At 34.9% G+C, this 26,386-nt stretch overlaps 1 protein-coding gene across 4 annotated transcripts in view; it reads left to right on the top strand.

Annotated features, from left to right (window-relative positions):
• Positions 1-26,386, top strand: part of EHBP1 (EH domain binding protein 1) — a 339,190-nt gene that overhangs the window by 138,275 nt on the left and 174,529 nt on the right. For 3 of the 4 annotated variants that reach the window (XM_080813773.1, XM_080813772.1, XM_080813774.1), the window contains exons 8-10: positions 11,671-11,793; positions 16,717-16,957; positions 25,376-25,565. In XM_080813773.1, the coding sequence (XP_080669899.1) occupies positions 11,671-11,793; positions 16,717-16,957; positions 25,376-25,565 (554 nt within the window). Of the gene's footprint in view, positions 1-10,924; positions 11,030-11,670; positions 11,794-16,716; positions 16,958-25,375; positions 25,566-26,386 lie in introns of all 4 variants that reach the window. The other variant, XM_080813775.1, reaches the window with a different exon arrangement.

The raw sequence follows: 26,386 nt of genomic DNA on the forward strand, positions 1-26,386 counted from the left end.
CTGAAGAAAAAGTTAGAAGCACTCCAGTATTTAGGGGAGGAGCCAGAAAACAATGAATATTCTAAGTACTGATATGCATTCTCTGAGGATTTGTCCTAGGAATGCGAGGTTGGTTTAACCATGGTAACAGAATAAAGGAGAAAAACCATGTTATCACCTCAACAGATACATAAAGAAGTGTTTGACAAAATTCAGTACCAAGTTTCTCAGCAAGATTTCAATGTAAGGGAATTTCTTCATTTTGATAAAAGAACATTAATGAAAAGCTACAGCTAATATCATATGTAATGGTAAAATACTGAATACTTCTCTCCTAAGACTGGGAATGAGGCAAAGATGTTTGCTTTCACCACTTGCGTTTAACATGATACTGGAGATCCTAGCAATGCCATAGGATACAAGATTAATATAGAAAAATCTGCATTTTTGTATATGAGCAACAAACATTTGGGAAATGAAATTAGCAAAATAATTCCATTTACAGTTGAGGCTAAAAATTCTATAAATAGTTAGAAATAAATTTAACAAAAGATGTAGAAAAACCTCCACATTGAAAACTGTAACACAATATTGAAGGTAATTACAGAAGACCCTAATAAATGGAGAAATATTCTACACTTATAGATGAGAAGACTCAATATAGTTAAGATTTCAGTCCTCCCCAAGTCAATCTATAGATTCAACCCAGTGCCAGTCATAATCCTAGCAGGCTTAAAAAACAAAACAAAACAAACAAACAAAACAAATTGAAAAGCTGACTCTGAAATGTATTGGGAAATGCAAAGGACCTGAATAACAATACAATTTTGAAAAAGAACAGCATCATAATAATAATACTGCTTAACAGCAAGATTTACTATGAAGGTATAGTAATCAATATGGTGTGGTTTTGGCATAGAACAGTGGAATGAAACAGAAAGTTCTGAAATAGACCCAAAACTTATTTGGCCAATTTTCAGCAAAGGTGCAGCATAATTCAATGAGGAAAGGAAAGTCTTTTCAACAGATTATTTTGAAATACCCAGATGTCTGTGTGGAAAAGATGAGCCTCAATTCCTACCTTCCAGGATATACAAACATTAATTTAAGGTTGATCATAGACCTAAATGCAAAGGCTAGAACAGTAAAGCTTCTGGGCAGAAAAAAAAAAAAAAGAACAGTGTATTTATGACCTGAGGCAGACAGAGGGTTCATACATAAGACATAGGCGAGTAAACATGAAAGAAAATTTTGATAAATTTACTTTCATCAAAATTAAAAACTCATGCTCATCAAAATAGATAATTGAGAAAATGTGTAGGTAAGTCATAGGCCAGAAGAAAATATTCACCAAGTAGATATCGGACAAGTCTTGCATTCAGAATAGATTTTTTTTTTTAACCATTTTTTTTTTAATTTTTTTATTTTAATAAACATATAATGTATTTTTATCCCCAGGGGTACAGGTCTGTGAATCGTCTGGTTTACACATTTCACAGCACTCATCATAGCCCATACCCTCCCCAATGTCCATTTCCCCACCACCCTCTCCCGTCCCCCTTCCCCCCCGCAACCCTCAGTCTGTTTCTTGAGATTGAGTCTTTTATGGTTTGTCTCCCTCCCAATCCCATCTTTTCATTTTTTCTTTTCCTACCTCCCCCCAAACCCCCCCACCTTGCATCTCCCCTTCCTCATATCAAAGAGATCATATGATAGTTATATTTCTCCGATTGACTTATTTCGCTAAGCATGATACCCTCTAGTTCCATCCACGTCGTCGCAAATGGCAAGATTTCATGTCTTTTGATGGCTGCATAGTATTCCATTGTGTATATATACCACATCTTCTTTATCCATTCATCTGTTGATGGACATCTAGGCGCTTTCCACAGTTTGGCTATTGTGGACATTGCTGCTATAAACATTCGGGTGCACGTGCCCCTTCGGAGCACCACGTTTGTATCTTTAGGATATATACCCAGTAGTGCAATTGCTGGGTCGTAGGGTAGCTCTATTTTCAGTTTTTTGAGGAACCTCCACACTGTTTTCCAGAGTGGTTGCACCAGCTTGCATTCCCACCAACAGTGTAGGAGGGTTCCCCTCTCTCCGCATCCTCGCCAGCATCTGTCATTTCTTGACTTGTTAATTTTAGCCATTCTGACTGGTGTGAGGTGGTATCTCATTGTGGTTTTGATTTGTATTTCCCTGATGCCGAGTGATGTGGAGCATTTTTTCATGTGTCTGTTGGCCATCTGGATGTCTTCCTTGCAGAAATGTCTGTTCATGTCCTCTGCCCATTTCTTGACTGGATTATTTGTTCTTTGGGTATTGAGTTTGATAAGCTCTTTATAGATTTTGGATACGAGCCCTTTATCTGATATGTCGTTTGCAAATATCTTCTCCCATTCTGTCAGTTGTCTTTTGGTTTTGTTAACTGTTTCCTTTGCTGTGCAAAAGCTTTTGATCTTGATGAAATCCCAATAGTTCATTTTTGCCCTTGCTTCTGTTGCCTTTGGCGATGTTCCTAGGAAGAAGTTGCTGCGGTGGAGGTCAAAGAGGTTGCTGCCTGCATTGTCCTCAAGGATTTTGATAGATTCCTTTTGCACATTGAGGTCCTTCATCCACTTTGAGTCTATTTTCGTGTGTGGTGTAAGGAAATGGTCCAATTTCATTTTTCTGCATGTGGCTGTCCAATTTTCCCAGCACCATTTGTTGAAGAGGCTGTCTTTTTTCCATTGGATATTCTTTCCTGCTTTGTCGAAGATTAGTTGACCATAGAGTTGAGGGTCTATTTCTGGGCTCTCTATTCTGTTCCATTGGTCTATATGTCTGTTTTTGTGCCAGTACCATACTGTCTTGATGATGACAGCTTTGTAATAGAACTTGAAGTCTGGAATTGTGATGCCACCGACTTTGGCTTTCTTTTTCAATATTCCTTTGGCTATTCGAGGTCTTTTCTGGTTCCATATAAATTTTAGGATTATTTGTTCTATTTCTTTAAAAAAAATGGATGGGATTTTGATAGGGATTGCATTAAATGTGTAGATTGCTTTAGGTAGAATAGACATTTTCACAATATTTGTTCTTCCAATCCATGAGCATGGAATATTTTTCCATTTCTTTGTGTCTTCCTCAATTTCTTTCATGAGGACTTTATAGTTTTCTGAGTATAGATTCTTTGCCTCTTTGGTTAGATTTATTCCTAGGTATCTTATGGTTTTGGGTACGATTGTAAATGGGACTGACTCCTCAATTTCTCTTTCTTCTGTCTTGTTGTTAGTGTAAAGAAATGCGACTGATTTCTGTGCATTGACTTTATATCCTGACACTTTACTGAATTCCTGTATAAGTTCTAGCAGTTTTGGAGTGGAGCCTTTTGGGTTTTCCACATATAGTATCATATCATCTGCAAAGAGTGATAGTTTGACTTCTTCTTTGCCGATTTGGATGCCTTTAATTTCTTTTTGTTGTCTGATTGCTGAGGCTAGGACTTCTAGTACTATATTGAACAGCAGTGGTGATAACGGACATCCCTGCCGTGTTCCTGACCTTAGCGGAAAAGCTTTCAGTTTTTCTCCATTGAGAATGATATTTGCGGTGGGTTTTTCATAGATGGCTTTGATAATATTGAGGTACGTGCCTTCTATCCCTACACTTTGAAGAGTTTTAATCAGGAAGGGATGCTGCACTTTGTCAAACGCTTTTTCAGCATCTATTGAGAGTATCATATGGTTCTTACTCTTTCTTTTATTAATGTATTGTATCACATTGATGGATTTGCGGATGTTGAACCAACCTTGCAGCCCTGGAATAAATCCCACTTGGTCGTGGTGAATAATCCTTTTAATGTACTGTTGGATCCTATTGGCCAGTATTTTGGTGAGAATTTTCGCATCTGTGTTCATCAAGGATATTGGTCTGTAATTCTCTTTTTTGGTGGGATCCTTGTCTGGTTTTGGGATCAAGGCGATGCTGGCCTCATAGAATGAGTTTGGAAGTTTTCCTTCCATTTCTATTTTTTGGAACAGTTTCAGGAGAATAGGAATTAATTCTTCTTTAAATGTTTGGTAGAATTCCCCTGGGAAGCCGTCTGGTCCTGGACTTTTGTTTGTTTGGAGATTTTTGATGACTGTTTCAATCTCCTTACTGGTTATGGGTCTGTTCAGGTTATCTATTTCTTCCTGGTTCAGTTGTGGTAGTTTATACATCTCTAGAAATGTATCCATTTCTTCCAGGTTGTCAAATTTGTTGGCGTAGAGTTGCTTGTAGTATGTTCTTATAATTGATTGTATTTCTTTGGTGTTGGTTGTGATCTCTCCTCTTTCATTCATGATTTTATTTATTTGCGTCCTTTCTCTTTTCTTTTTGATAAGTCGGGCCAGGGGCTTAGAATAGATTTTTTAAAATGTCTGACATCTCAGTAGTAAAAACACAACCCTATTTTTAAAAATGTTTCTTAAAAGATTTTATTTTAGGTAACCTCAACACTCAATATGGGACTAGAATTTATAACCCCAAGATTTAGAGTTGCATGCTCTACTGACTGAGCAAAACAGGTGCTCCAACCCTGTTTTTTAAGAAAATGGGCAAAAAATTGTATATGTGGCCCCCAAAGAAAGCTGTATCGCTGTCCAATAATCACATGAAAATGTTCTCAGCAAGACTTGTGATCAGGGAAAAGCAGGTTAAAATCGCAATGAGATTATAATCCCACACCCAGTAGAATGGTTATAATTTAAGACTAGCAATACTAAATATTGGCAAGGATGTGCACTAACTGGAACTCTCATCCATTTTTGGTAAAGTATGTAATGAATGGTATGATCACTTGAGGAATTTCTTATAACACTAAACATATGCTACCTCTGACCCAGCAGTTCCACTCCATGATGTTTATCCAAAAAAAAAGAAAACATGGCCACAAAAAAGATTTGTACAAAAATGTTCATAGCATTTTTATTCATAGTAGCCCTGAGCTGGAAACGGCTCAGGTATACATCAATAGGGCAGTGGCTAAATGAACTGTAGTGTAGTCGACCCTTGAACAACATGGGGGTGAGGGGTGTCAACTCCCTGGATAGTTGAAAATCCATTATAACTTTTGACTCCCCATAAACTCAACTACTAATAGCCTACTATTAACCAAAAGCCTTATCGATAATATAAACAATTGATTAACCCTTGTTTTATATGTATTATATACTGTATTTGTACAATAAAGTAAGCTAGAAAAAAGAAAATGTTATGAAGAAAGTCATAAGGAACATACATTTATTTATAGGACTGTACTGTATGAATTGAAAAAAATCTAGTATCAGTGGACCTGCACATTTCAAACTCATGTTCAAAGGTCAGCTGTATATTCATGAATGGAATGCCTTTCAATAAAAATGAATAGTTGTTATGTTCAACATCATGGATGTATTTCAGAACCATTATGTTGAATGTAAGAAGTCCATTTCTGTGAAGTTCTGGAAGAAGCAAAAACCAATCCTGTGTGATGGTGTTAGCCTGTGGGTTTGGGGATTGATTGAAGAGAGACATGAGAACACTCTAGGGGGTGATGCAAATGTTCTGGATCTTGGGTTACATGGGTGTATACATTTATCAAAATTCATTGAATTACATAATTTAAAGTTTGTTCCTTTCATATACATGCATTTGTAAAATACTGGTAGGTAATGTAAAAATTTTGTAAGTAAGTATGTTAGATTAGTAAGAAAATAAATTCTTTTCAACTTGCTGATTTATTGATTAGTGTGGTAGCTAGTCTCCAAAGATCGTCTCCAGTGAACCATTCTTCCTACAATTCATGCCCTTTGGTAGTCCTCTCTCTTACATCTGGGCTAGCCCTGAAGTGACACTTTGTAACTTAAAAAGCTAAGTCATAAAGTGCCACATATCATCTGCCTGGCCCTCTTATAAAGAATGCTTAGGGGAAAGCCAGCTGCCATGTAAAAAAGTCCAGCTACCCTGAAATGCTATGCTGAGATGAACTCCAAATTAGCTATGTGGACAGGACACTTTGGGAAAGAGATATGCATGGCCAGCATCCACTTGTGCCTGCTTTCTCAACTGAAATACCAAACATGCAAGTAGAGAACCTATTTTGGATATCAAGTCCAGTTTAAGCTTTTAAATGACTTCAGCTCCAGCCACCATCTAACTGTAATAAACCACCCCACTGAGTCCAGTCAACCCATAGAAGTGTGAGGGATAGTAACTTGTTTTAAGCCAGCAAATTTTGGTGTGATGGCTTAAACCATAACACTTAGATAGGTAAATGAAATATAGCTAGATACATGTATAGATACATAGATAGAAATATAGATAAACATATAGGATTTAAAAATACAGGTATTACTGGCACTACAAATATGATGCCAATTATTATGACTCATTCAGTTCATTCACTCCTTCATTCATTCACATGTGTTAAGTTCCAGCCATGCTAAAAACTGCTGTGTTTCACAGTTGAAAGATGAACATGACATAGATACACAGCTATTTAATTCCATTTTTTGTGTAAGTGTGTGAAGGAAATGTCTCAGGTCTATTAGGGTGAAAGTGCCCAGTAGTAAATCAGTCTGCATTTCTGTGGTAGGTTAAGCCAGGAGAGTTGATGAATTTTTCCAGAAAGAGCAAATTTAGGGAGAAAAAAAAAAGGACCAATGATGGAGTTCTAGGGAATAGATAATATTTAAGATAATATTTAAGAGGTAGAGGGAAGAATAGTTACTGTTAAATGAGACCAAGACAGAACTATCAAGGAGATAGGAGAAAACCAGGTGGTACTATTGTCCTGGAAGGAATTTCAAGGAAGGAAGGGCTAATCACATTTATTCATACAGAGTTCAAGTATAATAAGAGCTGACAGGTATCTAGTGTACTTGCCATCTAGACTATACAGTGGTGACCTGAGAGCAGTTTTGGAAAAGGGGATGGATAAAGGTGGAAAAAAAAAAGGTGCAATGAGTTGAAGAACAAATGGTAGGTGAGAAATTGTGGACTACTGTTATAAAGTTGTTTTCTTACGAGGATTAAGAGAGTCTGACCTAGAAAAGGCTGATGGTTGAGGGGCATAACTAAAAAATCGGGAGGAACTTGATCATATTAATATGCTACTAAGGTCTACTAATTAATTAAGAGGGAGGTGTTGGAGGTCCTGGGGACAGACTTCTCAATGTCTTCTTTTCTGCCTAAAGTAGCCCCTCTTTTCTCCATTGTGATGCACCATGGGATTAAAAATCATATTATTAAACCCATTAGTTATATCCATAAGTCAAATATTTATGGACCTGAGCCTGTGAGAAAAATGACATTTTTTGAACCATGACTCTTCCAGGAAGCTGAAAGGTTACCCTCTTAGACCATCTTAAAATGAGATAGAACTGTAGTGAATATTATTATGCTTTAGAGAGAACAGTGAGGATGCTGCAAGATTTGCAAGGATGTTCTAGCTCTGGGCAGTTTATTTTTTCTTCTTTTAACTCAGCTATAGACTTTTTCAAAAGGAAGACATCACCTACTCTTAATGCCACCACCCCAACTACCTTTTTTGTTAAGTGTGATAATCTCTTGTGGTCAATTTCTATCTTCTTTTGCCTTCCTAACTAAAGGAGAGTCTCAAATTACTTGACCCTTTGCTTTGATTGCCTGCCCCTAATTTAGTTTTCCTTCTTGTTCTCACCAATGTGAAGCAAGTCCAGAATAATACACTGTTGCTACAACTAAGTTTTACAGTACAAGTTTATTGCTCAATTTGAGTAGCACTGGGATAGGAATTTGTGCTGTTACATAGTATTCTTAGCATTTTTCAAATGTATAAATATTTGGTGAAACCAGACCATAATAAAAAGTAATACAGTATTATATAAATATATTGGTCCAGGAAGGGTTTTGGTCAAGGTAGTATACCACTGAGAAAGCTTCCTGCTTCAAACAATTCTGGGGATAAATCTTTGTCATAAGTCTTTTAAATTTTTAACTTTTTTCTGATTATATATTTTAAATACATTGGCTATGGGAAATTATAAAGACAGAAAAGTAGTTTAATTTTTTTTTTTTTTTAATTTTTGTTTTGGAGAGGGAGGGGGGAAGCGGAAGAGGGAAAGAGAGAATCTTAAGCAGACTTCATGCCCAGTGCAGAGCCTGATGTGGGGCTCAGTCTCACACCCTGAGATCATGACCATAGCCCAAATCAAGAGTCAGACACTTAACCGACTGAGCCACCCAGGTGCCCTGAAAAGTGCTTTTTTAAAGGGAGAAATACATAACAAAATTATTTTGGGTTTCAGACCACTATCTGTATCTGCCAGTTGAATTATTTCCATGGAAGTTTCACAGGCACCTGTAGCTTGGTATGTTCTGAACTGAATAGCCCCCATCACAGTAATAGAATACTATCCACATAGTCATCCAAGAGGGAGAGCTGGCACTTGTCCTAGATTCCTTTCCCTATCCCTCACATCAAATTAACTGCCAAATCTATATTCTTAATTTATTCTTTAATTAGCAAATATTTGTTGATTGCCTCTTTTCTTGGAGTGGTGTTGCTGAACTACTTCATCTTCTTTCTTCCTGTCCTGTTTTTTTTTCCAAATGCCGCCACCATGTTGCTGCTGGAGTGATATTTCTAAAATATACATTTTGATTTTTCAGTGGATTCCCATAGTTCTCAGAGTAAAGATCACATTCTTTGGCTTGACCACAATAATCTTAGAATAGGATATTTGCGAACCTCATCTCATTCTGTTTTCCACCTCTGGCATCTTAGACCCCATACAGCTTGCAGTTCTTCAAATGTGTCTTGTTCTCATTTATCTCCCTTTTGTCCTGTAGAATGCTCTCCATTTCTTCTTTTATTAGTAATAATAATAATAATAATAATGTCTTGGATTAGCTCAAATTTAAGTAAGTTCAGAAGGCCTTCCTGAACTTAGAATGAGCTATCTGCCTCTTTTCCAATTTCATATGGCCTGTAATGCATATCACAATCATAATATTTATCATTCTTATCATATAATATATAATGCTTCACTTACCTATCCCACAAAATTATAAAGCCATGAGGGCAGGTATTACCAAAGATATATAACAAGTTTTTGATAAATATTTATTAAATAGGTAAATGATATTTCTTTGGAAGTTGCCTCTTATTATGATTTGAATTAACATTTATTTGCATGCCAAATAGAGAAAGTATAGGTATAGCTAAACAGAATTACCTTTCACTTTGTTAATATGAATGAAAGGTCTAGAAGCAGAAGTTCTAGGAGGAATGGAAAGTTTAGCTGCTGTTGTTAATATTTCTTTTTTCATGCTTCCAAAGTTAAAAATCATTTGCAAATTTTTAATAATATGTAACTAGTAATAAATGAAAAAAGTCGGTCATGCACTTGTAACCACTTAACGCTGATCCTCTATCCCGTTATATTTCCTTAAAAATTACCAAGTTATAACTATCTGTGAGAGGTAAAGGATCTATTTATGGATGAGCTCTATCTTAATGAGGAGTTTACTAGGTTGAGTGAGAGTGGGGTTTAAAACCGTTGGCAGAATAAAACGAAAAAGACATTTTATAAAGTCTGACTATCCAACTCTTACTATTCAAAATCACTCAAAGAATTCAGCTGGTATTGTGTTTATTCCTTATATTCTGTGGTTTACATGACCATCTCAAATGTATTTTTGTACGCAAAATGTATTCTCTGAATAAGTTTATCACATTTGTATATATATTTAGCTCAAAGATCTGTAAAATAACACTTGTATTTCTGACCATCTAATACTCTAATAGTCATTTACTAAGCCTGTTTCAATATTAATTTGTATTTTTATACAATATAAATTCCAGGAGGACAGTGCCATGTATGTTTTTCTCATCTTTGTGTCCCAAGGATAATACTTGGCACAGAGTGATAAATATTTATTCAACAACAAATGAATGGATGAAGACAACCTTATTACAACTGTCTATTATGTGATTTAGTTTAAATGAAATTTAGAATGTGTACTTAGATTCATAGTGTTAACACAATTTTTAAAGCTGAATTTACAACTCTTTTCTACTTTTAACTATTTTTTTTTTCTTTCCCACTGAATGATCTCGACCTGTTTGATTTGTCCTAATACCTAAGCTATTCCCAGGTTGTAACTTTGGAAACAGCAAGGATTAACTAGAATACCCTACTAGGCTTTTGTTATTTTTTTTTTTTCAGCTAATTTTCACTTAGTGAATGATAATTACACATATTGAGTTGTCCAAAATATATATGACTCATGTTAAAAAATTCTACTTATGCACAAAATGAATTCTATCTTATTTTAATATTTTTCTATCTAACCTTTTGTTTCTTATTGGCTAAATTGTAAGATTTTCTAAAGCTAATACTCAAGAGTTCCCATAAAAGAACAATTGCTGTAGAAAATAGTAGCTATTGCCTGCTCTTCTTATTTTGTGCTGATTTTTAAAATTCTAGAACATGAACAAGTGTTTTTTCTGTTCATGATTCATGTAGATAAACTCTTAAAACCTTTAGCTTACATTTATAATATGAAACAAATAGTACTTTTTTTCTGTAGTTATCAGGGGACATTTTTTATTGTTCTAACATGCATTTAAAGCACTGTTTTATAAATACAACATGAGGTTGCTAAAGCCAATGTCAGCCTCTTGAGTTATTATCTTTGTTTTGTGTTTATTAACATAGATGTTGTATTAATAACAAATTTAACAAAATGTTTTCTATTTTAAAATATGAGTACAACGTCACTTTCCGTTAAATACATCTGCTATAGTCCATCAAAATAACATCCTCTGAATGTATTCTCATGATTAACCAAACATCCCCTCTCTTTGTCTTTTTGAGTAACAGCATGCTTCTGTGGCTCTTTAATTAAATGACCTTACCTTACATTTGTCTCGACTGGCTTCTGTTTACAGAAATTGTAAACCAATTGAATGCTCTGAGCAGCTTAGATGAAGATCAAGATGACTGCATAAAGCAAGCAAATATGCCTTCAGCTAAATCAGCCAGTTCCTCTGAAGGTCTAAGAGCTTCTTCCTTTCTTTCTGCTTCTGATTGCCTGTATTTACTGTGACCTGCTACCTCTTGACTTCTGTCTGTATTTATTAGCTGTCAGTTTTGTCTTTGTGCTTTTCCTTAAATGTTTTCTTTGGTAATTTGTAGCGTACCAACAGACAACAATACTTACCATCTTTAGCAAAGCCTTATAACAGTATCCTTGATAGGCAGTGATTTAGAAATATCTTTAAGATAATAATTGATTATATAGCATGGCATATTTCTTCAGCTAGCTTATATATTATAACTATACTGTCTTTAAAATATTTGCTTATATTAAACCCATTTGAATTATTCATATTTAGAACTGAAGGATATTCTTCTAAGAATCAGCACTTTATTGAATTAAATTAGACTGATGAAAGTTTCTCTGGTTCATTATCTGATATAATTTTCAAATTAATATGCATATATTTGTTTTGTTTTATTTGAAAATGTTGGTATGCTACAAAATACATGAATGGCATTCTGCCATAGGTAAAATGCTATGTCTTATTATTTGCAGGTATTATTAGTGTGAATTTTTACAATTTGAAATATTTTTTGAATGATCAGGAATTATACTTTACAGTCATAGTGAACTAACACATACATTTATTTTCAGAGCTTATCAACAAACTCAACTTTTTGGATGAGGCAGAAAAGGACTTGGCCACTGTGACTTTAAATCCATTTGGTGATCCTGATGTAGCAGAATTAAACCCATTTGGAGATCCTGACTCAGAAGGTAATGAGTTTTTTTCTGTACTTTTAAAAGTCTTTTTAAAGCCAACTTCAATCTTGTATTGAATCTTGAATTCAATCAAGTATAATCTTGAATTGTAATGTAGGAAGAGATTTTTTTTAAAGATTCAAAATAATTTTTGTTTATGATGATATTGTGTTCAATGCAATTGATTAACAAATCTGGGTAGCTTCCATTGAATAAAGAAAAAGAAACCTTTACATAAACATTTACATGGGGTTTATTTTTTTTAATTCCAGTGTAATTAACATGCATTGTTACATTGGTTTCAGGTGTACCAAACAGTGATTCAGCAATTCTATTCATTACTCAGTGCTCATCACGATAAGTGTAATCTGATTCCTCATCACCTATTTCACCCTTCCTCTCTACCCACCTTCTACATGGGGGTTATTTTTAAATACTCTAATAGTTTGGTCAAGTTAGCTGGTAAAGCTCTAATGTTAGAGATGACAGTGTTTCAACTAGCTGGCATATAGTAAAGTCTCATTAGATTAGTCTGTCAAGGGGTGCCTGGGTGGCTCAGCGGGTTAAGCCTCTGCCTTCGGCTCAGGTCATGATCTCAGGGTCCTGGGATCGAGCCCTGCATCGGGCTCTCTGCTCAGCGGGGAGCCTGCTTCCTCCCTCTCTCTCTGCCTGCCTCTCTGCCTGCTTCTGATCTCTGTCTGTCAAAATAATAAATAAAATCTTAAAAAAAAAAAAGATTAGTCTGTCAAGTAAGGTCAAGTTGTGACACATGCTGATATTGGGGTTGTGGAACGGCTTCTCCCTCTCTCAGTGCCTCTGCCCTTTCCTGCAGAGTCCAATGAACTCCCTCACTCCATGTCTTGGGCTGAGAATTATAGTAAGTAGTAAGAGTAAGTTGTGCATGTAAATAGCATGGAGCAAAAAGAAGATTGAAAACTCTTGCAATCATATATACAACATACTTGTGAGGAATACATCCACGGAATTTTTTTTTCCTGAATCATTTTTCTTTTCAAGTAGTTTTGAACTCTTAAAGCCTAGATAAGAGCTGTTGAAGAAGTGAGACTTCTGTTTAATTAAACTTTATTCAAAGTAAATGCAAGAATGATTAACCAGTGTGTACATCTTTTAGACTGCTCTTATGAAATCCTCATGAGCTTTGAAGAATTTTGTTACTACCTGTCATGGTGAAAATGAGGTTTTAACTTAAAGATTTACTCTTACTGGACCAATATCATTTTGTAATCCATTTCTCCTTCTCATCCTTTACTTTCTCCCTTCTTACCAGATTCTAAATTCATAAATTTAATTTAATGAGATTTTTTTTGTTGTTTGTGAGCTGTATATATTGAGAATGAATTTTAAATGTCAATGGTTGTAATAAATCTTAGAAGTAATCTACTTCAGCTGCCTCTTCTCATAGATTAGGAAGTGGAGGCCCAGAGGAATTCGCTGATTTGAACAAAAACTTTAGGTAAATGGAAGTGGAGTTGGAGCTAAGATTCCTAATTACTGTCTTCTTTTGACCATATGGCTTCTTCTCAATTGTATACTACATCCATCTGAGTTTTCTGAGTTTTAAAAATATTACCAAAATATTTTGAGATATCAGTATTTGAGCTTTCCATTTCAAAGTGAAATAAAAATAGTTTTAAAAAATATATATGGGTCTGTTTTCTGAGGTATAGAAAGGAGTAGCAGGTAAGACGTAATACAGCATTTCTATTTAGGAGAGTTTAGTCAACCTGATTCAGAATCTTTAACCATGCCTATAGAACTAAAAAAAAAAAAAGTGTGACAACCAATATTTTCTTTAAATATACTCTTCTTAGAGTCTTTGGTCTAAGTATTTTCTAATAGAAGAATACTTGTTTTTTAGAAGTAGTTTTTTAATTTTTATTGATGAAAATCTGCATCCTCAAGTAACAAAAGCATTTGAGGAAAAAATAATGTGTTGAGTTGTTTAGGTGGTTCTTTTATTTGCTTTTATAGCTTCAATTCTTCTCTTACATTCATGACATTCTGTGCTTCAGTGACCCTCTTAGAAAGTTATTAAATGTGTTTGTTAGCTTTTATATAAAATAATCTCATTTTAAACCCTCCTTTGTTACCATTTCTGTCATCTTCAAACCCTGCTCTGTAGTTTGAATACTGTCTTGCTTTTGGTTTTGTAACTGATGAATTTGCTTAGATCAATTTTTGCAATCCTTTTCCTGGAAGTAAAAATAAAAATCTTATTTCCACTGACCAGTTTTGTCAGTTTCTCAAGCATTTGATACTTGATATTTCTTAATAAAAATTGAATAAGCAAAAATTTTCTAGCCTCTTTTCCCCTATAAAGAAAAGAAAATGCCTTGTTTACATTACTATAAAGAATCTAATGAAGTGTTAAGTTTGAATATTATCCTGGTGTTAAAAAAGTTAGTTACTGTGTCTCTTCTCTAGAGTAGTCTAGATTTAAATTTAAATTTAAAATTTAAGATTTATTTAAATTCATTTCAGTATTTATTATGATTTTATGAATTCTCTTTCACACTTTTTAATTGCTTTTCAAGGTTTATGGAATTTCAGTTCAGAGGTTTTTCTCCAGTATAAAGACAAAATAAGTTTTCTGGGCTAATGTCTAAAGTATAAGTAAAAGGAGCTTGACTTTAAAATATGAAAGTCATAAATATGTCAGTCATGAAATTTGTATAATAATTGGATTAAATTGTTTGAAGTCACTTATGAAATAGTTATTTTTCTTGAGAATTTCAGTAATCAGTTTTTTGCCTTCTAGAGTATTCTGTCAGAATTGCATGGCATAATTAAAATCAACTTTTAAACTACCTTTTGATTGTTAGTTTTCTTAAACTTCTCTGGGAAAACATTGTGGGTTTTTTTTGTTTTTTAAATCAGAGAAATTCATCTTTTTATTTTTTATTTATTTTGTATTTATTTTTAAAGATTTTATTTATTTGACAGAGAGAGATCACAAGTAGGCAGAGAGGCAGACAGAGAGAGAGAGGGAGAGAGAGAGAGAGGAGGAAGCAGGCTCCCCGCCTAGCGGAGAGCCCGATGCGGGACTCGATCCCAGGACCCTGAGATCATGACCTGAGCCGAAGGCAGAGGCTTAACCCACTGAGCCACCCAGGCGCCCTGGGAAAACATTTATCATCAGAATCTGTAACCAAATATTAGACAGTTTTATTATAAATTCTAGTTTTGTTTTAAAATATTAAGACACATAAAAAATAAAATAAAATATTAAGACACATAAGAAAAAGGCTGGTACTAAGCACTTCATAAGTATTGTTGGAGAACATGATGTTATTGTAGTTCTTTGTGCTAGGAGTCAGAATTTTATTTTTAAGGGTAACTTGGTTTTCAAAATGAAATTTAAAATAATAAAATTTAGAAAAATTTGGTGTAACATATCTATCAACTTGTCAATATGACTTTAATGTAGTGCTTTCTACATGAGAATTCTTATGTTAGTCCTTTACATTACTAAATAGAGTACTTATTGGATCAAAGTTATATTGAAAAAATCAACCCATCTCATTAAAAGCTCTAAATTTTAAGGTCTTGTAGCATACAGAAACCTACTCTTGGAAGGCTTTGCGAAACAAATTCAGTGATACGTGGGTATATATTTGATACAGTCCAGAGTGAATTTTCAGTTCCCTGAGTGGTCTCTGCTTCTGTAGCTACCAAAGACAACTTCGAAATTTAATCCACTTTATGTTCTTAAAAACGAGTGTATTTTATATCAGTTTAAGATGGCAAACTAGTATAGGCAAATAAAATAGTAAATAGAATTATCCTCTAGGAAGGTTAAAATTTCAAATATTAGATACTGTAATGCTAATAATACTAGAGACTCCAAGGGTATCCAAAGATGCCATTTTAGGGGCGCCTAGGTGGCTCAGTTGGTTAAGTGTCTGACTCTTGATTTTGGCTCAGGTCATGATCTCAGGGTTGTGAGATCAAGCCCATGTTGGGCTCCATGCTGGGTGCAGAGCCTACTTAAGATTCTCTGTCTCAACTATCATATGATCTCCCTGCTATGAAGAAGTGGAGATGCAACGGGCGGGGAGGGGGGGTTAGAGGGATAGGAAAAGAATAAATGCATCAGGATGGGATTGGGAGGGAGACAAACCAAAAGAGACTCTTAATGTCACAAAACAAACTGGGGGTGACCGGGGGAAGGTGGGTAGGGAGAGGGTGGTGGGGTTATGGACATTGGGGAGGGTATATGCTATGGTGAGTGCTGTGAAGTGTGTAAACCTGGCGATTCACAGACCTGTACCCCTGGGGCTAATAATACATTATATGTTTATAAAAATTTTTTTTTAAAAATCCATAATACTTTGTTGAAAAAAAATTTTTAAAAATAATATAAAATAAAATATAATTGTAAAGCTAAAAAAAAAAATATTCTCTGTCTCCCTCTCTCCATGCCTCCTCCCCCTCTCCCCCTGTAAATAAAATAAAATAGGGGCACCTGGGTGGCTCAGTGGTTTAAAGCCTCTGCCTTCGGCTCAGGTCATGATCTCAGGGTCCTGGGATCGAGACCCGCATTGGGCTCTCTGCCCAGCAGGGAGCCTGCTTCCCTCTCTCTCTCTGTCTGCCTCTCTGCCTACTTGTGATCTCTGTCAAATAAATAAATAAAATCTTTTAAATAAATAAATAAAATAAAATAAAATAGAATTAAATTAAATTAAAAAATAAAAATAGCCTGTTCAAAGCTACTGTTTGAGGGAGCAGCATTCTGAAGAAGTAGACAAAGATCTTAGGTAACACATCTTCTGAATTTAGCCCCTCTAAAATGTATTGTTGTTTTGACTCTTTCAGCCTCATTGAGTATTAATTAAGAATTATTTTTGTAAACACTAAGAATATAAGAAAATATGAGATAATATTTTGTTTAATTCATTTTTTGCTATTGCTTTATAGAACCCATCGCTGAAACAACATCACCTAAAAAATCAGAGGAATCTTTTTATAGTAATAGCTATAATCCCTTTAAAGAGATACAAACTTCACAGTATTTGAATCCATTCGATGAGCCAGAAACTTTTGTAACTATAAAGGACTCTCCTCCTCAATCTACAAAAAGAAAAAATGTAAGACCTGTGGACATGAGCAAGTACCTCTATGCTGATAGCTCTAAAACAGAAGAAGAAGAGTTGGATGAGTAAGTACATTTTATTCTGCAATCATAAGTCAGTCTCTATGTTTAAAGAGATGCTTCTGTAATATAGTTTTACATTGGTAAAAAGAGTTCTGTCCCAGCGTTAATACACAGTTTACAAGTTAGTATCTATCTCATGTCCATCTGAATTTTTATGATTTTGATGCTTATTCTTCCACCTTCTTCCACGTGAACTTATGTGAACCCTAAATTAACGACGGAGAGAAGTATGTTATTGAAATCTCTAGTTAGAATTCCAATTGTGTCTTCTCACAAAAACCACATTATAAGTGGTGCTTAGGTGTTTTTAATCAGTTACTGTAGGCATTACACTTCAATAATGTTAGGTTCACTTGTGGGAACCAAATCATCATTTATGATACGGTTTTGATGAGAACACTTCTTCAAATGCCAAACAAGACCATAGCAATTATAAATTAGGAATTGTCTTCATTTGAGTTATTATTCTTACTGAAATATGAGTGTTATTGTTACAAGCTCATTTTAAAAAGTCAGTATGATTAGGGCTGCCATTTTACTCAAATTTAAGGTAAAGATAGGAGAAGGGCGTGTGCACATGGTATTCTGGAGTTACACAGTCCACAGCCTGTGTGGCTGCAGACTGTGGCCCTGAGTGTGTTAAACAGTAACAACAAAACTTCCACCTCGAGCTGGAGGTGGAAGTAATAGATGGAGTAATAGACTGGGTATAGCTTCTTGTCTTAAAAAACTAAAAAGCTGAATGAAATATATGAAACAGTGGTTTTCAGATATTGTATGCAAATAGCACAGGGCAGTGATTTCTGAGAGAACAGAAACAAAAGTGAGCCCTGTGCTTCTCCAAGTTTTATTTATGGGAGAGAATTTCCAACTCTAGTTCAGGGAAGAAGAGCCTAAAAAGTCCTAGTAATCTCCATGGATTGAGGAGACAGTTTGGACTTTGGGGGTACTGAGGAGAATAGAATAGAATTGTTGACAGGGTATCTGAGAGGAGAGAGCTACTCAGAAACTGAGTTTCAGAGATCTGTAGACGGTTCCCCCTGAGACTTTAGCTGAGTATTGATGAGAGCATACATATGAGGAAATTGTTAAGGACAAAGAATCTCACAGAAACATCCCTGGAGTTCACCCAGGGCCAAGAATAGTTTGTTTCCAAGCAGTTCCTTACACATGGGACATCAAGTCAGGTCCTCATCAGGGTGTCTCAAAAATGTGGTGAGATTAGCCCTGCACTAAAGGCTGTTCTGGACTTGTCTAACAGAGCTTAAAAGCGAGGCTCAAAGAATCAGAATATTTCCAAGTAACTTATTTGCACGTCATGCAAATATACCAGAGATACCAAAAGGAATACCAAAAAATCCAGCACCCAAAACATAAAATTGACAGTGTCTGACAACCAGTCAAAAATTTATCAGGCATATTAAGAAGCAGGAAAACCTGACCCATCATGAGGAGGAAACTCAATCATTAGATATGGACGCAGAAATGACACAGGTGATGATGGAATTAATAGCATAGTAATTATATGTTTACTTGTAGTAAGGCTATATGGGTCTTTGTTTTTCTCAGAAATATGTGAATTTTAGTATATTAAGATTATTTAGATCTTATGAAAAATAGTTATTCCTTTAAAAATACAGTTTAATAGGAAAATCTTTCAAAATAATGGGGATATTATAGACTGAGAGGGGAATTTTAAAAAAAAGCTCCTGTATGAATGTTGGTAGAGTTGCTTGGTGTTAAGAAAGAAGTGCCATTTCTTTCTTGTGCATTGGTCAGCTCTTGTTTTGAGCACTATTTTACTTCTGGGTGCTGCTCTTTAGAAGGGGCATTGATGATTCAGAGTATTAAAAGAATAGAGCAACAGAGTCATCAAAATGTCCAGAAACCACATCAAAAGAGCAGTGATTGAGGGCATAGGGACATAGAGATTATTTTAGAGAACTACAATAACCAAATTCAAATATTTGAAAGACTTGTTTGGAAGAATGAAGTAGTTGACTTGTTTTCTGTTGCTTTGGAACTGCATTTCTCAAGCTTTTTCCATTTTACACCACATGGCCTGTGACTCTCACATGTGCTACATGCTTCCATGGGCCTAGTTATGTTTTAATAAAACCTAAAAAAGTTCTCACTTTCTATAAGTACATGGAAATACATGGTAGTGATCAGCTGATTCCAAACCTAGGTTTAGATTTCAATACTGATTAATAACTATAGGGCTTAAAAAAGTTGGCTCAACTCTTGCTAAAGTTGTATCTGTTTTCTTTGAAATAGCTAATGTGTGATCAAAATAAAATTTCTCATGGGTGGTGTAGGTGCTGAGTAATAGCCACACACCTAGAGTATTTGAATGTAAATATAAACTTTAAGTACAAGCATTCAGTCATTCCAAGATGCATGAGTATTACACAACATACACACACACACCCTGCTCTCTCCTATTAACAAATTAAAGAGACATCTGATGTTTGCTTAAACTTTTAAAATGCCTTAATAAAAACTAAAATCAGAATCACTGGGTGTTTCCTTTTGACCATTCTTTTTTTCCACATGAAAGTCACAGTCTTTACAAGTTTCCCATGAATAAAGAACATTCTAAATTGCTCAATCATCTGAGATTACCAGAGGGAACCTATAAACACTTTAGCTTTTTTTTTTTTAATAGGAATATACATACATACTCTGAAGATTGCTCATCAGCTAATGTGAGAGTTCAGGGAGAACTCTATTTCTCCTCCTTTTTTGTCCAAAAGTCTGTTGGTCCAATTACATTAGCAGAAATCTTCCAAAATTTGTTCTTACTTCAATAATAAACTTATGACCTTTCATCGAGTGAAAAGCCTGCATTACTCATCTTCCATTACCAAACTCTTCCTGCATCCTCTGACATAAAACTATCACAAATGAATAGTGCTGAGTACTTTGATGTGTAAAGCAACCTTCAGAACCTCAGTATATCCATCACCACTAAGAGAAAGTAAATACCCTTCAGTGCTAGTAGCATGTGTCCTGTGTGCTTAGCAACCACAGGGGTTTTCTCAGTTTCTTGTGTTTGTGAGTTAGTTCAGCCATTAGTTTATGTAGCAAAAATGAAAACTGAGAAAGCAATAATATTTTTTCAAGACATTTATGAAATGACTCTTCTAGCATAAAATTATTTCTGGTATGGTTGTATGTCCATTTCCAAAGAAAAGTTGTCTTTGAATTTTATTCAGAGACCCTACACAATCTTTTAAGAAATGTGGGGGGATTTTTTTGTTGTTGTTGTTTTTGTTTTTTAAATATTTTTATTTTTATTTATTTGACAGACAGAGATCACAAGTAGGCTGAGAGGCAGGCAGTAAGAGAAGAAGGGAAGCAGGCTCCCAGGGAGCCTGATGCTGGGGATCCCAGGACCCTGGGATCATGACCTGAGCCGAAGGCAGAGGCTTTAACCCACTGAGCCACCCAGGCTCCCCAAGAAATGTGGTTTTTCCAAAGAAATGTAAAGTTTCAGAGTGAGAGAAAAGACTACAGATTTCACTGTACCCTTGCTTCGTATTTTATTATTTTTTCAGTATGTTAATCCTATTTCTAATCAACTTATAGTTTTTCTTTCTGTAATTCTTTTTCTTGGATGAATTCTTTTCTTTTCTTTTTTTTTTTTTAGAAGATTTTATTTATTTATTTGACAGACAGATCACAAGCAGACTGAGAGGCAGGCCGAGGCAGGCAGAGGCAGGCAGAGAGAGAGGAAGCATGCGGGGCTCTATCCCAGGACCCTGGAATCATGACCCGGGCAGAAGGGAGAGGCTTTAACCCACTGAACCACCCAGGAGTCCTAGATGAATTATTTTCTAAGCAATGAATAATGTCACTTAAAATTATTCTGTCCAGTTTTCCACTTAATGTAAATGATGAATTTTTAGTTCACAGTGAGTTAATGATGTAACTAATCTACTGCTCAAGTATATAATACAAGGATAAAAATAATCTTTACTTATTCAAAGTGATATAGGAAGCCCTGAAATAGGTTATTCAAATCATAGATAATCAACAGAATGTTGATTATGCTAGTTGCTTAAGTAACTTTTCTTTACTAAAAATATTAAGTATTTTTAAAAATGCGTTGATCAGTAATTATATAATTTTATAGAGAAGGGAGCATGTTCATAACCATATATATCATATATATATTCATTCACTTTTTTATAGCACAGTGTATACTATTCACTTTTTTAATAGCACCTTTTTTTTATTAAGATATACTTCACAAAACATAAAACTCTGTATTTAAAGTGTACACTTCAGTGGTTCTTAGCTAATTCACTGTGTTGTGCAGCCATCACCACAATCTAATTCCAGAGCATTTTTGTCACCCCAAAAAGAAATCCTTTACCTGTTAGTGGTCAGTTTCAATTCCTCCCTTCCCCTGCCTCCTAAAACCATTAATCTCCTTTTTGTCCAAACGGATTTGAGTATTCTAGACACTTCATATAAATATAATCATATCCTGGTTATTCTTTAAGAGTAGAAAATTCAGGGGCACGTGGGTGGCTCAGTCATTAAGCATCTGGCTTCAGCCAGCATCAGACTCCCTGCTCGGCAGGGAGTCTGCTTCTCCCTCTCCCACTCATCCTGTCTGTGTTCCCTCTCTCACTGTGTCTCTGTCAAATAAATAAAATCTTAAAAAAAAAAAAAAAAAGAGTAGGAAATTCGGTTTTGGTTTTTTTTTTTGTTTTTAAATTCAGGTTTTTTTTAGAATTCTCTGATCCATACAGCAGGGTCATTCAAAGCCCTTAGTAGTGGAAGCTTGTCTTACTCTTATTTAGTACCTAGCAAGTGGTGGTGCCTAGCACACTGTTTTCTCAGTAGATTGTAGGTGTGCAGAGACACTCATTCCTTTAGTCTTTCTGGCAGTGAGGCATCGTCCAGGGCAGCTGGAGTCCCTGGTACCCTGATTTTTCCAGCAACTTCGAATGTTTTTATGATAACATGACATACCAATTTCATTTTTACTATATGTTATAGTGTAAAACAGATTGAGAAACATAGCTCTAATTGTTTCAAGAAAATGTCTGTTTTGATTATGTTTCTAGTAATATGAGTCTTATGATCCAGCTTTGAAAATCAGCTGATTATGAACTTCTTTTTTACTTGCATTTACCTTCTTTTGACAGGAATACTAATATTCAAGTGATTAGAGGGAGACCCAAGTGGTTTGAAGCAGGCAGAAATAGGAAGAAGGAGGACAATATCTAGTTACTTTTGTATACATACTAGATATGTTTTTATAAAAATTACATACAACTGAGTATTGTAAGTTAATATATGTGCTGCCGAAGCGAGCACGAGTATTGTAAGTTAAGTTAAATAAAGTGTACCGAATCATTTTCTTTGAAGCACAAATCCTTTTGCAATATAAATGTCCTCTAACACTTCTTAAGTTGTCTTAAAACTAGCCATATTTACGTAACAAAATAATAATAATGATTATTGTGGCAGCTGCCATCTTACAAACTGTTATGGTAGTTTATTCTAGACAGACCTAACCAAGAACAATTTTTTAGAATGTCACCTAAATAATTAATTGAGTTAGGTTGAAACAGGTCTGTTTAGTTCTGAAACATTTTGTATTGTTTTTAAAGATTTTATTTATTCATTTGACAGAGATAGAGAGCACAAGTAGGCAGAGTAGCAGGCAGAGGAAGAGGGAGAAGCAGGCCTCCCACTGAGCAGGGAGCCCCCATGCCATGGTCCATCCCAGGACCCTGGGATCATGACCTAAGCCGAAGGCAGTCGCTTAACCAACTGAGCCACCCAGGCGCCCCTAGTTCTAAAATATTTAACATTAGTTGGCAAGTAGTAAGTTTCAGGGGAAAAAGATTTTTCTCTTAAGTTTTGGAGTTTTAAAAAAATTGTTTTCATCTTCTTTCTTTACGTTTACCTCCCTTCAAACTACTTTTAGAGTTTGAAAAATAGCTGTATGAGGCTCTCAGTTTAATTAGCCCAAGAAACAAACTTAGAGGGATTAAATGGGTTAATACATATGAAATACTTAAAATAGTGCCTAGCACCACATAAACACTTCATTAATCTTAATAATGTAATTGGTAAGCCCTCCATTCTAGGCTAGATGTGATACCTTTCATGTCTCTTTTCAGAGAGAATACTCAGCTTTTTCTGAACACCTAGTTATTTTAACATTGTTCCTTACTTTGATATCCCCAAGTTCTTCTCCAGTTGTAAACATGGGATATGAATACTTCAAGCATGTCTTGATCACTTACTAGGCAAGAATATTTTGTCTGAAAAACAAATTTTCAAGTGCAGTTTCCTGTTCTTATTCTCTTGAATGCACAGACATAAGAAGAGGAAGAACAGGAAATAGGTTTCTTTGTAAATGACAACCCCATTCAGTTAAAAGCAACTACCTTGAGCAGAGTTGAGAGAGATTCTGTGGCTGTACCCTAGCTCAGTGGAAAGAATCCCATGACACTCATTGTTGCCATGAGTACAGCATAAGAATGACATCACAATTATGATATATTTCCCATCTTTGATCCATATCTACTTGGTACCCAGTCTCATGCTTTGACTGTCCACACGTAAATTCTTAGTTAAAGGTGTACATAATTGGTATTGGTTCTTAGTGAGTCTGATACTATTGTAGTTTAAAAGAGCATTTGTAATTAAAACAGAGGGTCATTACCAGTACAGACCTTATATGGCTAGGTGGAATTCTCTTGGAATAATCACTGTATTTGGGTCAGCTGGTTCTTAGCCTTGTGGACTCAGAAATTTTATTCTTTACATATAGGATTCTATGTGTTGGTGTTGGGGAAAAAAATGTAACAAACTAATAAATAAAAACCAGGATAACAGTTTATAGGAAGAATAATCATCACATATACCAGATACTTGTGTCTACAGATAACTAATGCAAAAAAAAGTAATCTATTCATAAAAGGCATTAACAAGGAAGGTTTTTTTGCCTGGGCCTAGACTGTAGGTAGAGAAAAAAAAAAAGTCTTCCCAGAAACGTTATAAACACATAGGCCCACCCAAATCCTCCATGGATTTGACATTTTATTGGTAGGGTGGCCTGGGATCCTCCAAGCCAAGAAAAAAGAACATAAAATGGCTCCTGAAGCACTTGGCAAATATAAACATAAACATTGAAGGGAGACACTCCCAGCTCAGACTATGCAGGATTTCCTCAGATTAAGCCCTGAACTCGAAATCTAGAATTACAAAGCATACAAGGAAACAGTATACTACTAAGAGAAAGAGTCAGGAGACAAGAAACACTAGGATTGTCCATGCAGAAACTTGAAGTAATAGATTTATCAGATAGAGACTCTGAAGTAAATATGTCTAAATGATTAATGACTCAGATCTCTATACCTGAGGTATTTTATACACAGCCACATGAAGAAAAATGCTTATCAGAATTAAAAATTCTGGAGAATTAAACATTAAATTAGACACAGATGAAGAGAGAAGTAGTTAACTGGATCATAGATATGAGGAATTATCCAGAATATAACATGGGAGAAATGAAAATTTGTAAACATATGAAGGAGAGAGATAATTCAACATACATCTGATAAGATTTTCTAAAGAAGAGAATAGAGAAAATAGAGAAGAGGCTATCAAAGAGATAATGGTTAATAATTTTTCAGAACTAATGAAACCTACATCTTCAGACTCAGGAGATGTAAGGAGCCTGAAACAGGATAAATTAAAAGAAATCCACACCTAGGCATATCATAGTAAAATTACTTAAAACCAGAAGAAAAAAGAAGATCCTAACAGCAACCAAAGATAAAAGATGACTTATAAAAGAACAATACTAGGCTGACAGTGGGCTAATATCATCAGAGTGCTGAGGTGAATTAACTTACAACTAGAATTTTCTACCTAGCTAAATTATCATTTAAGTGTGACATAAAGACATTTTCAATGCCTGGGAGAATTTACTATTAATACAACCTTGCTGAGTGAACTTCTAAATGCATTTCATCCTAATGAGAAGGGATGAAGTGCAAGGAAAAAAAATAATGTTTGATGTGGGGAGCATAAAAAAGCAAATCAGTGTTTCCATATCTTATTTACTTTACCTTGGGTATGGGGAGTATATGGGATTTACTATTACTATAAACATTTTTCTAAGGCTCTATGTACAATAGAGCCAAGTATGACCTTGTATGAAAAAAATTTAAAAATACTTTTTAAAAGGGAAAAATTTTATTGTTAATGATTCATAAAAAATAGATTAATAGTGATTGTTTCCAAATTATAGGTTATCACTAGTTTGGATTTCTCCTTATCATTTTCAGTATTTTATAGTTTTATAAATTTTTATTTTTGTATTACTTTAGTTAGGAATAAACTATTTTTAGAGTAACATTTAACAATACTTCTTCTTTCATTTAGATCTAATCCTTTTTATGAACCTAAACCAACTCTTTCTCCAAATAATTTGGTAACTCCAGTTCAAGAACTAGAAGCTGAAAGGAAAGTGAAAAGAAAAGCTCCAGCCCCACCAGCCATCTCACCAAAGACAGGAGGAGTAAATGAAAACACCGTTATTTCTGCAGGAAGAGATCTCTCCACTTCTCCTAAGGTAGGAGTTTATTCTTAGTAAAAACATGTATTATATCTATCTTTTTTTTCCTCCATGCAATTTAATTTGAATTTTAAAAAGTCATTGTTTGCTATCTTTGATGATTTAAAAGTAAAATCCAAATAAATCCCTTGTACTGCAATACTGTGTATATGTTTGGGAGCCTGTAAATTTATAGAAGGGTATGACTGGATAGTTTGAGTTAAGATTTTTTGAATGCTGTTTTGAAATAGAGGAAGAAAGACATTATAATTGTAGGGATGATGCTTTAAAGAAAGGATACTCTAAAGCAGTTCAGTGTGAGGGACAGCTTGCACTGATATAGAGGAAAGAATAGAAATCATCCTTTGAGAAATGTGCTGGAAAGATTGAGGCCCAGTGAGGAGAAATGCTTTATTGAACAATTTCAATATTGTCATTTTGATTTATGTCAAGTTAAAATTTTGGCCTTATCGTCACTATTTTTAGAAGTTTTAATGAATAATAATTACATGGAAAGGTAAGACACATTGTTGGAACAACTCTAAAGCTTTTACATGATTTGGTTGCAAATAGTATGATATCTTGTGTGTTTAAGGTAGAAATGTTGGATTTAGCAAGTTTTTTTGGGTAAGTAACTTTTGCCCATCAATTCATGGGTGTTTTGTTCATATTACATTATTTAATTCTCACAGGTAGTTAAGGGGAAAATAAGGTGAACTTCAACTCAGTGGGATAAAGTGAAGGTCACAGGTCCCTTAGCCAGTAGAAGGAGGATTGGAACTGGTATTTTCATTAACTGTGTGATATCTGGGCCATACTCTAACTCAGGTACCTGGGTT

This window comes from Martes martes (assembly GCF_963455335.1).
Source record: "Martes martes genome assembly, chromosome: 9".
Lineage (NCBI taxonomy): Eukaryota > Metazoa > Chordata > Mammalia > Carnivora > Mustelidae > Martes > Martes martes.